Source organism: Heterodontus francisci, chromosome 4 (genome assembly GCF_036365525.1).
Source record: "Heterodontus francisci isolate sHetFra1 chromosome 4, sHetFra1.hap1, whole genome shotgun sequence".
Taxonomy (NCBI): domain Eukaryota; kingdom Metazoa; phylum Chordata; class Chondrichthyes; order Heterodontiformes; family Heterodontidae; genus Heterodontus; species Heterodontus francisci.
This window is the reverse complement of record NC_090374.1, coordinates 86,442,510-86,455,299: the sequence shown is the minus strand read 5'-3', so window position 1 is coordinate 86,455,299 and position 12,790 is coordinate 86,442,510. Positions and strand designations below refer to the sequence as shown.

Below are 12,790 nucleotides of genomic sequence, written 5' to 3'. Positions count from 1 at the left end.
ACTTATTTAATTCTCATGAACCTTTGCAGACTCTGACAACAGACCTACACTATACCTTAACTCTCAATTTCAAAATGTTAGATTAGATTAGATTAGAAATGGGCAGAATGCAGGCAATTGGGTGTTATGCATGTGCATAGAAGGGTTTGCTTCTATCATTCAACTCAACAGTGTTTGAATTCAATTAGGTGCAACAAAAAAAGCAGAATTTTGTGAAGTGCCAAAGGTTTTAACACCACCGCGTGTGCATGAATCAAACACAAATAACAATTCAATCTCGAGACACAGATAGGATATTCTCCAGGTACATTATCGAGGCTATTTTATTAGAACAATAAAGCAAAGCAGTTTTCACAAGAGGAAAGGGGGAAATTGACAAAATCCAAGAACAAACAATAGCACTAAAAACAAAGATCCATTACAACTCAAAGCCCCAAAGAAAATCTCCTACAAAAAATTAATCTTAAATTCCAATTGATCATACGAAGGATAAAACTTACAGCATGCACACTTTTCTGTATGAAAGCCCCATATTATGAAAATGGTAATAAGGTGGATACATTGCTTGCTTGGCAAATGGAGACAATAAATAGAATTCAAAGAGTGGGTAATGAAAAGCGACAAATGATATATGCCGCAGGATACCCAAACTAATTTAAAACATTCCATAAAGTGTCTGTACTGCTCAAATGTGTCCAGTATGACCATAATACAACTTATTATAGTAACCATTTTTATCTTGTAGTTCATTCAGAAAATTAATGCATGTATTTTGTGAAGTCACTACAATTTTGAGACAAAGTATTCATAGAGAAATAACATTGCTATATTTGACAGGGCTTGTGCACATTCTGGAGACAATGTACTGCTAGGTAGCAAGCCAAGATAATTTATTTTAAAAACGCAATTGACTGACCAGTGAAAAGATCATAAACAAACTCTGTGAGGTGATCCAGTAGCATGGTGCATTGGAGTTCCAAAATGCAAAATCACAGACTGAAAGGAGTCATGTGTGAGTTCCCAATGTGCATAGGAAAGGCATTAAATGCATCTGAATTAGCTCTGAGGAAAACCCATTGAAATTAAAAGGAGACCATTACATGTTAATGACTTTTACCTACAGGAATGGGACTAACAAAGGTTCTGTAAGGCAGACTGACTCCACTGCCCAAACCCAGATGAATGGGTGTGAAGTAGCATCATTGTAACAGAATGGTCCCCATCCAGACACCAAAATAGCAATGGTTTCCATATCCTGGATCAATGTGGGGTCACACCAGGGAGAGGGCCCTATTTCACCTGACAGAGACTCAAATGTGATAGATATTTACCTTAAAAAGGTAGCCCTCTGGAGAGAGAGAGGGGGGAGATCAAGAAAAGACCGCAGAAAGCTAGTTCCAGCCAAAGGCTGAGAGATCGGTCCAGCACAAGTAAGCAGCCCTGCTGCTATTACACTTCAACTTGCTGCAGCAGAGAACTTAAAAAGTGACCATCGCCCCCGGTATGAAGTTTTAACCACCAGAAAGCTACAGCATCTCAGCAAGTTCATGACTACAAATAGTCAGGCCTGTACCTTTGAAAAGACTTTCCTCTTGAGAAGATTCAACAGGTTTTTGTAAACCACACACTCTTACATCACTTTGGACTTTAATTGCATCGTACCCTTTTTCTATCTATCTTTCTCTATATTCGTGTGAATGCATGAGTAAAGGTTGCGAACAATTCAGGTTTTTGCTGTTTAAATAAAAATTTATCCTTTTTAAACCTACGAGAAAACCTGTTATTTGTTTATTTGACCCTAAAACACTCAGGGACTAACCCACCATTTTTAACAGAACACTGTTGTGGTCAGTTGGGAGGTGGCGAGCAGCGGTTACCCACACCACTTACCACCTGTCTGTAATAAGGCATACGGGATCTCGACTTTATAAATAGAGGCATAGAGTACAAAAGCAGGGAAGTTAGATTAAACTTGTATAAAACACTGGTATGACCTCAATTGGAGTAGTGTCCCAAATTCTAGGCACCGCACTTTAGGAAGGATGTGAAGGCTTTAAAGAAAGGGTAGAAAAAAATTATGAGAATGGTTCCTGTGATGAGGGACTTCAGTTTTGTGGATAGATTGGAGAAACTGGGATTGTTCTCCTGAGAGGAGGTTGAAAGGAGATTTGATAGAGGTATTCAAAATCATGAGGGCCCAAGACAGAGTAGATACAAAGAAATTAATGCCATTGGTGGAAGGGTTGAGAACCAGAGGACACAGATATAAGGCAATATGAGGAAAACATTTTTTGAATCCAAATGATCCTTTGAGGGTGGTGGAGGAAGATTCAAAAGAGAATCAGATAACCACTTGAAGAGAAAAGATTTGCAGGACTACAGGGAAAGGGCTGGAGAGTGGGATTAGCTAAACTGCTGTTGCAGAGATCTGGCACGACTCGATGGGCTTCACAGTCTCCTGTGCTGTAACCATGCTATGATTCTATGATAACAGATTTGGACTGGGATTTATGGCATTCCTCTCTATTCCCATTGCCACCAAATAGTCTTCCTGCAGTCACTAATTGGGCATGCACATGAGCAATGGTCACGTGGACTAGCAACCTGAAAGGATCCAGCACTTATGAAACATTAACTAATGGAAGCCAAAGCATACAGGTGCAGGGGAGAAAACTGGCAAAAAGCCAGAAGATATTTCTATGAAGTCAATCACTTAAGATAACCATCACAACTTGCAAAATGGAAAAGTCTTTACCACAAAAAAACTAGATCATAACTCATTCTTGGATGAAGTAACTGAGCTTGTGGAGGAAAGAACTGAGATTGCAGAAAAGTACTTTTATAAGGGCACTGTATGGAGTAGTCATGGAGGTCCTGATACCATTGGCATCAAAGGCATCTTCAACTGTCTGATTGCCCCATTAATTCTTTAAGTCTAATCCAAAGCTTTATTGCAATCCTGTGAAGAAGATTATACATTAACTTCTGTGCCCATCTTCACAATTACATAAATTTGACAGCTTGTCACATTCGTAGACACTTCAAAAAGGTACATATAATATGCACAAATCTTCCGGATGACAAATTTAATATTCCTGAAGCATGAGGGTGTTTTATTAGTACTGTTGTAAGCCTGAAGTAGTCAAAATACTGCATTATGGCTTTAAAAAGTTTTCATTTTCAAGTCAAACTTGCACAAAAAGTTGTCAACAGATGAAAAGAAATAATTTAAATTTGGTATTTCTCAAATAACTACTGCAATAATTAGTATACTTACATCTGCATACTGGATGATAAAATGTCTGCGCTGCCCATCTGAGTAAACAGAAAGGACGTATTCACCAGGTTTGCCATGACTTTCTCGGACCAGGAAATCGCCTTGCAGTTTCAACAGCTCCTGCGCTTCTATGCGAGGAATTGCTCCATGATACCAATCTTGTTCTGCTAGTGGCTTCTCACTGGTAGGCATCACATCAAAGAACTGAAAAACAATAGTTGTCCTAATTTTGAAAAATGTGCCAACAATATGTAGCTACATTGTGTTTAAGCAAAAGAAAAATGCAAGAGGAATACTTTAAATGGGACGGACAATAATAGTTTAACATGGGCAAAAAGATACAGTAATGCATGTTGGCACAGAAAATATGAAATGTATAAACAATGAGTGTCCATTGGCAAAGGTAACGATGGCCCAAAAATTATGTCAAAATAACAGTGAAGCTAAAGGCACTCGCTTTTATTTACGTGTAAATGCCACAGCAGCTGCAGACAAGGGCAGGTGTGTGTTTAAACGTGGAAATTAAGAAACTGCTGACGGAGATGCGCTGCACTGCCGTTGGCTTCACAAAAACAACATCGCGCTGTCTGGCTCCCCATTCAAATGCATTGAGAGACGTGAAGTTCCTGCACTTGCACGACAGATATGAAGTAAACTCACTACAGAAACTGAAATCAAATAATTTCAAGTCTAAGTACCCCTTTCACAATGTGTTAAGTGTTAATTACTGCTAGTGAGCCTCTCCGGTATTGAAAATAAACTATTACAAGTGTGGAGTCTCATTCCTTCAGGTTTTAATTGTTGTTGGAGATTGTTTTTAAAAAGAAATTAAAATTTTAATTTTATCTTACTTTTTCTTTGTCTCTTTTCTCTCTCTCATAATCCAATCTTCCTATTCATCTCTTCCTGTGCCTGATTTGACATTAAATTTACCAATCTAATTTGCAATTTCCTTCTCAGTCTTCATAGTTAATCTAATTGGGTATATATACAGTCGCTTGTTCTGCATACTCAGATCCCAGATGTCCCGTAGAGGGCATCACGCCATTTCCATTTCACACTATAATATTGACATTAAATGGGCATGGGCAAATCTAGCTAACAGTGGGCGCCTTTGTTGGCCTACCACAGCGATATTTGTGCCAATGCAATATGAACTGAACTATTCACTGAAAATATTCTGCCAGATCTAGACAGTAACTTCACTGCCTCTGACACTACACAAAATTACACCTTATTAACAAATCATAATGCTCAATAAGTACAGGAGAGGGAATTCACAGAATCAGACATGAAATTATGTGCCCTAGCTATAAAAATAAAGTCCTGGAATTCATATAGACGAATTTTAGATAGCTCAATGTTAATGCTGCAATTACAGGCACTTTATTTTCTGAAGAATAGTAATCTACCAGATGGGATCAAAGAAAAACAAGGTCGATTTCAGGTTCTACATTACAAAGAGACTCACAGAGATGAACTTGTTTTTATTTGAGGAAAGAAGATTGTAAGGAGACACGAATGAATTATTTTAAATGGTAAAGTGGTATACACATTATTAAGAATGATGTCATTACAAAATTAAGATTTACTAAGTCAACAGATCAGAGGAAATTCCTTTTTACTCAGCTAGCACATAAATTCAATCAACCCAAAAAAGTAATTAATGCAATGTCAATTAACTTTTCTTTTTCAGAGCTGAACATCTGTCTGATTCACAATGAGATTAAAAGATTGTAAGAATAAGTACAGACAAAACTGTTTAAATATTGTCTGCCTTATGATCCCTATGCTACCAGGATATGGGAATGTAATTTCTTCAATATAGCTGATCAAAGTTAACTATGTTACTCAGTTGAATGAGACAATTAAACTGATGAAGCAAGGATATAGCTTGTTTCTCAGCTAGAGCTTTGGAAGCCAAAATTCATATCTTAGTGGGGCGATAGCTCTTCTCGCATTAAGGTTCCAAATAAGGTGCATCACCATCTTAACAATCACCTTAATTGAGTTACTCTAATATCATCAAGCTTTTGACATCTGACCCTGTATTTCATATTACTTTTCAGCAAATACACTCAGCTGCTTCACCTTATTAGTCGAGGTGTTGCATCTGTATTCGATGGAAGAGATGAATAATAAAAATGCATTTTCTAGTGCCTTTCACATCCTCAAGATATCTCAAAGAGTTTTACAGCTAGTTAATTACATATTGAAGAGTCATGAGTAATACGTAGTCAAATACAACAGCCAAAGTTCCACAATAATACAAATGACCAGTTATTCTATGTTGGTAGTGTTGGTTGAAGGATAAATGTTGGGCAGGACACCAGAACCAGAACCTGCTCTTATATGAACTACAGAATCTTTCTGACTCAGGGATGAAAAGTCTACCACTAAGCCAAGCTGGCATTTACAGATATAGTGTGTTGGGTCCTAAATTGGAAATGAGCTTGACTATCTTCAACCAAACTCTATGAATAATGTAAAAGCAAAATACTGCAGATGCTGGAAATCTGAAATAAAAACAAAGTGCTGGAAATACTCAACAGGTCTAGCAGTAACTGTGGAGAGAGAAACAGAGTTAACATTTCAGGTCTGTGATCTTTCAACAGATCTGGCAAAAGTTAGAAATGTCATTGGCTTTGAGCAGGTAATGGGGGGTGGGGGGGGGGGGGTGCAGAGAGAAGAACAAAAGGGAAGGTGTGTGATAGGGCAGAGGGCAGGAGAGATTAAAGATGTCATGGAACAAAAGGCAAAGGGAGTACTAATAGTTGTAGTAAAAGATAAAGCATTAGTTCAGAGAGAGTGTTAATGGCAGAATAATGAACAGCTCTGTCCAAATCAAAAACATGAAAAACAAGTTTAAGACAGGCACATGCTTAAAAAATAAAATAAAATGTAAAAATTATTTTTTTAAATGGCAGTCTAGCTCAGAAATTGTTGAACTCAACGTTCAGTCCAGAAGGCTGTACAGTGCCTAACTGGTGGATGAGGTGCTGTTCCTCGAGCTTGCGTTGAGTTTCACTGGAACACTGCAGCAGGCCAAGGACAGAAATGTGGGTGTGAGAGCAGGGTGGTGAGTTAAAATGTCAAGCACCCGGAAGCTCGGGGTCATGCTTGTGGACTGAGCAGAGGTGTTCCGCAAAGCAGTCACCCATTCTGTGTTTGGACTCCCCAATGTCGAGGATACTGCAGAATGAGCAGCGAATACAGTATATTAAATTGAAAGTAGTACAAGTAAATCACTGCTTCACCTGGAAGGAGTGTTTGGGGCCTTGGATGGTGAGGAGAGAGGAGGTAAAAGGGCAGGTAGTACACCTCCCGCAAATGCATGAGAAGGTGCTGTGGGACGGGGATGAGGTGTCAGGGCGATGAGGAGTGGACCAGGATTTCACGGAGGGAACAGTCCCTTCGGAATGCTGATAGGGGAGGGGACGATGTTTTTGGTGGTGGTCTCACATTGGAGGTGGCAGAAATGACGACAGATGATCCTTTGGATGTGGAGGTTGGTGGGGTGGAATCTCTCTATACCTCCATCCCCCACCAGGATGGTCTGAGGGCTCTCCGCTTCTTCCTTGAACAGAGGTCCAACCAGTCCCCATCCAGCACCACCTTCCTCTGCTTGGCTGAACTTGTTGTCACATTGAACAACTTTGCCTTCAACTCCACTCACTTCCTCCAAAAAATGGGTTCCCAGATGGGTCCCAGTTATGTCTGTCTTTTTATGGGGTATGTCGAACATTCCGAGTTCCAGTCCAATTTAGGTCCCCTCCCCCAACTCTTTATCCAGAACACTGATGACTGTATTGGTGCCGTTTCCTGCTCTCGCCTCGAACTGGAAACCTCATCAACTTTGCTTCCAATTTCTGCCCTTCTCGCACTTTCACCTGGTCCATCTCTGACACTTCCTTTCCCAACTTCTCTGTCTCTATCTCTGGGGATAGGCTGTCCACTAATATTCATTAGAAGCCCACCAACTCCCACAGCTACCTCGACTACACTGCCTCACACCCTGCCTCCTGTAAGGACTCCATTCCATTCTCCCAGTTTCTCCATCTCCGACACATCTGTCCTGATGATGCAAGCTTCCACAATAGAGCTTCTGATATGTCTTCCTTTCCCCTCAACCAACGATTCCCCCCCCCACAGGGCCCTCGACCATGTCTGACTCATTTCCCGCACTTCTGCCCTCGCCCCTTCCCCTCCCTTCCAGAACTGCGACAGGGTTCCCTTGTCCTCACTTTCCACCCACCAGTCTCCACATCCAAAGGATCATTATCTTCCATTTCTGCCACTTTCAAATGTGATGCTACCACCAAACACATCTTTCCCTCCCCTCCCATCAGCAGTCTGAAGGGACTGTTCCCTCCGCGACACCCTGGTCCACTCCTCCATCACCCAAGTCCTCGTCCCCTACCCAGGCAATCGCAGGAGATATAACAGCTGCCCTTTGATCTCCTCTCTCCTAGCCACGCAAGGTCCCAACAATCCTTCCAGATGAAGCCGTGATTTACTTGGACTTCTTTCAATTGAATATACTGTATTCGCTGCTCACAATGCAGTATCCTCTACACTGGGGAGACCAAACGCAGATTGGGTGACAGCTTTGCGGAACACTCAGTCCACAAGCATGTCCCCAAGCTTCTGTTTGCTTGCCATTTTAATTCAACACCTTGCTCGCATACCCGCATTTCTGTCCTTGGCCTGTTGTAGTATTCCAGTGAAACGTAACGCAAGCTCGAGGAACAGCACCTCATTTTCCAGTTAGGCACTCTACAGCCTTCTGGACTCAACATCGAATTCAACAATTTCAGACCATGACTGCCATTTTTTTTAAATTTAATTTTTTAACCATGTGCCTGTCTTAAATTTGTCTTTCATGTTTTTGCTTTTGGACAGAGCTGTTCATTATTCTGCCATTAACACACTCTCTGGACTAATGCTTTGTCTTTTACTACAACTATTAGCACTCCCTTTGCCTTTTGTTCCATGACATCTTTAATCTCTCCTGCCCTCTGCCCTATCACACACATTCCCTTTTGTTCTTCTTCCCCCACACCACCACTTTCACTTGCTCAAAGCCTATTGCATTTCTAACTTTTGCCAGATCTGATGAAATGGTTGTAAAAGTTAGGACTCCTTGCAACAGAGGTTGTCAAGATGGTGAAAAGTTTTGATAGAGTAGATAGAGAAAAACTTAAATTGGCAATAGATCTAGATGGGAGATGAGCATTTATTTCACAGAGTTGTTGGGATGTGGAAAACTCAGAAAGATTAGTTCTGTTTCTCTCTCCACAGATGCTGCCAGACTTGCTGAGTATTTTCAGCACTTTCTGTTTTTACTATCTAAGAACAATGCACTTGGCAACTAACATAGGTTTGCACCTTTAAAAGTTGATGACAGGCTCTTTTCACATTGAGATCCAATATTCTCCATTGATGTTTGTAGGGCTCTATGAATACAATCCAGCACCTCTGAACCTGGAAAAGATCTGAATCTTTTGATCAATAGCTGTAGAATCAAAGAAGCCTGAAGCACTGAAGGAGACCATTCAGCCAGTCATGCCTGTGCTGGCTCTTTGAAGGAGCAATCATGCACAGTCCCAATTCCCACTTTTTGTCCCTAACCCTGTAAGTTCTTCGTCAAGTACCAATAGAACTCACTCAAATTTTAAAGAATCAACTTCCACCAATTTTTCAGGCAGAGCATTCCACATTCCAACAACTCTGTGAAAAAAATGCTTATCTCCTATCTAGATCAATTACCAATAAGTTTTTCTCCATCTATTCTATCAAAACTTCTCATCATCCTGGCAACCTCCATGAGATCAACTCTTAACCTTCTCTGTTTCAAGGAGTCCTAACTTTTAGAAACATTCCCTGTAACGGAAGTTCTTTATCCTGTTAACATCCTGCTAAACCTCCTGTGCACACTTTCATAGGCCTTTACATCTTACCTGAAGTATAGCGTACAGAATTGTCCACTGCAGCTGAGGCCTAATCAATGATTTATAAGTTCGAGCATGATCTCTTTGCTTTTAATATTCTATTTACTCTATTCATAGACCAAATAACCAATATGCTTTTTTAACCACCTTCTTAACTTGCCCAGCCACCTGAGTTCAGAGATGCTTCTTGCTCAATTACTCCTATCGTACAAGTCAAACTCGTTACTGGTCACAGTTTATCAAAAAAACTGACAAAAGGCACATATGCCATGGCTCAAATGGTGATCTGATATGCCAACTCATGCTTTACTGAGCATTTCTACGAGATTGCAAATTGGATCACAGCCATGTCTATGTCGGCATTTTTAACAATGCGACATCAATCCACTACTTTTATAAAATGCTCAAAATCAACTCTGGCATAAAGTCAGATAATAGGAGCATAGGAATGGAGCAAACCATTTAGCCCCTCGTGCTTAATCCGCTGAAATAACATTTTTAAAATTAATTTATGGGATGTGGGCGTCGCTGGCCAGGCCAGCATTTATTGCCCATCCCTAATTGCCCTTGAGAAGGTGGAGGCAGCTCACCACCACCTTCCCAAGGGCAATTAGGGATGGGCAATAAATGCTGGCCTGGCCAGCGACGCCCACATCCCATAAATGAATAATAAAAATTTTTTTAGCATGAATTTCTTATATTTAATAACATACAATATGGTATTTTGAGATCCAGTACTATTACAGTACTTAAAAGACAAAATAACTCATTTCACATTGGGGTGCAAACTACAATGTGAAATCAGTAATAAACATTGCTGCAAATTAATATACATCAGAATAAATTTGGCTACAGCATTTCTAATTTAATAAGAGTACTTTTTAATTTATTCTTCGGATTTCAGCATTGCTGACAAGGCCAACATTTATTGCCCATCCCAAACTGCCTGTGAGAAAATATACAAACTGGGTGGTTTTATTTTAATAAAAAAAGTCAACAGATGAAACTCTCCGCCGAACAAAGCCACTTTCTTGAACCACTGCAGTCCATGTGGTTTATGTACACCCACAATGCTGTAAGGAAGTGAGTTCCAGGATTTTGACCCAGAGACAGCGAAAGAACAGCGATACAATTCCAAATTAGGATGGTGTGTCACTTGGAGGGGAACTTATGCATAGTGCTGTTCCAATGCCCTTGTCCTTCCAGGTGGTAGAAATTGCGAGTCTGGAAAGTGCTGTTGAAGGAGGCGTGGCGAGTTGCTGCATATATCTTGTCTATGGTGCACATTACTGCCACTGTGTGCTGGTGATGGAGGGAATGAATGTTTAAGGTGGTAGATGGAGAGCCGACTATGCGGGCAGCTTTGTCCTGGATTGTGTAGACCTTCTTGTGTTGTTGGAGTCATAGTCATAGACTATAGTTATACAGTTATACAGCACAGAAACAGGCCCTTCAGCACATCGTGTCCATGCCGGCCGTCAAGCACCTAATTATTCTAATCCCATTTTCCAGCACTTGGCCCGTAGCCTTGTATGCTATGGCATTTCAAGTGCTCATCTAAATGCTTCTTAAATGTTGTGAGGGTTTCTGACTCTACCACCTCTTCAGGCAATACATTCCAGATTCCAACCACCCTCTGGGTGAAAAAAAATTTCCTCAAATTCCCTCTAAACCTCCTGCCCCTTACCTTAAATCTATGTCCCCTGGTTATTGACCTCTGCGCCGAGGGAAAAAGTTTCTTCTTATCTAACCTATCAATGCCCCTCATAATTTTGCACACTTCAATCAGTGATCTATGGACAAGTACACCAAGATCCCTCTGACCCTCTGTACTACCTACAGTCCGACCATTCATTGTATATTCCCTTGCCTTGTTAGTCCTCCCAAAATGCATCACCTCACACTTCTCAGGATTAAATTCCATTTGCCACTCTTCTGCCCATCTTACCAGCCCATCTATATCATCCTGTAATCTAAGGCTTTCCTCCTCACTATTTACGACACCACCAATTTTTATGTCATCGGCAAACGTACTTACCATACCTCCTATTTTCACGTCTAAATCATTAATGCACACGACAAACACTAGTGTCCTAGGCCCAACCATCTTCAGCTGCTTCATCAGTGACCTTCCTTCAATCTTCAGCCAGAAGTGCCGTGTTGATGATCCATCTTGGCCTCCTCCTGAAGTCCCCAGCATCACAGATGCCAGACTTCAGCCAATTTGATTCACTCCGCGTGATATCAAGAAAAGAGTGAAGGCACTGGATATTGCAAAGGCTACGGGCCCTGACAATATTCCGGCAACAGTACTGAAGACCTGTGCTCCAGAACTTGCCACGCCCCTAGCCAAGCTGTTCCAGTACAGCTACAACACTGGCATCTACTGACAATGTGGAAAATTGCCCAAGTATGCCCTGCACACAAAAAGCAGGACAAATCCAACCTGTCAATTACCGCCCCATCAACCTACTCTCAATCATCAGTAAAGTGATGCAAGGTGTCATCAACAGTGCCATCAAGCAGCACTTGCTTAGCAATAACCTGCTCAGTGACGCTCAGTTTGGGTTCCGCCAGGGCCACTCAGCTCCTGACCTCATTACAGCCTTGGTTCAAACATGAACAAAAGAGCTGAAGAGGTGAGGTGAGAGTGACTGCCCTTGACATCAAGGCAGCATTTGACCGAGTATGGCATCAAGGAGCCCTGGCAAATCTGAGGTCAATGGGAATGAGGGGGAAAACCCTCTGCTGGCTGGAGTCATACCTAGCGCAAAGGAAGATGGTTGTGGTTGTTGGAGGTCAATCATCTGAGCTCCAGGACATCATTGCAGGAGTTCCTCAGGGTAGTGTCCTGGGCCCAACTATCTTCAGCTGCTTCATCAATGACCTTCCTTCAAACATAAGGTCAAAAGTAGGGATGTTTGCTGATGATTGCACAATGTTCAGCACCATTCGTGACTCCTCAGATACTGAAGCAGTCCATGTAGAAATGCAGCAAGACCTGGACAATATCCAGGCTTGGGCTGATAAGTGGCAAGTAACATTCATGCCACACAAGTGCCAGGCAATGACCATCTCCAACAAGAGAGAATCTAACCATCTCCCTTTGACATTCAATGGCATTACCATTGCTGAATCCCCCACTATCAACATCTTAGGGGCTACCATTGACCAGAAACTGAACTGGAGTAACCATATAAATACCGTGGCTACAAGAGCAAGTCAGAGGCTAGGAATCCTGAGGCGAGTAACTCACCTCCTGACTCCCCAAAGCCTCTCCACCATCTACAAGGCACAAGTCAGGAGTGTGATGGAATACTCTCCACTTACCTGGATGGGTGCAGCTCCAACAACACTTAAGAAGCTCAACACCATCCAGGACAAAGCAGCCCGCTTGATTGGCACCCCATCTACAAACATTCACTCCCTCCACCACCGACGCACAGTGGCAGCAGTGTGTACCATCTACAAGATGTAGTGCAGCAATGCACCAAGGCTCCTTAGACAGCACCTTCCAAACCCACGACCTCGACCAACTAGAAGTACAAAGGCAGCAAATGCA

General features: G+C 41.6%; 1 protein-coding gene across 3 annotated transcripts in view; it reads right to left on the bottom strand.

Annotated features, from left to right (window-relative positions):
• The window catches only part of fer (fer (fps/fes related) tyrosine kinase), a 409,042-nt gene that overhangs the window by 191,653 nt on the left and 204,599 nt on the right, over positions 1 to 12,790 (bottom strand). For all 3 annotated transcript variants that reach the window (XM_068029798.1, XM_068029800.1, XM_068029799.1), the window contains exon 11: positions 3,278 to 3,481. In XM_068029798.1, the coding sequence (XP_067885899.1) occupies positions 3,278 to 3,481 (204 nt within the window). The remainder of the gene's footprint in view (positions 1 to 3,277; positions 3,482 to 12,790) is intronic.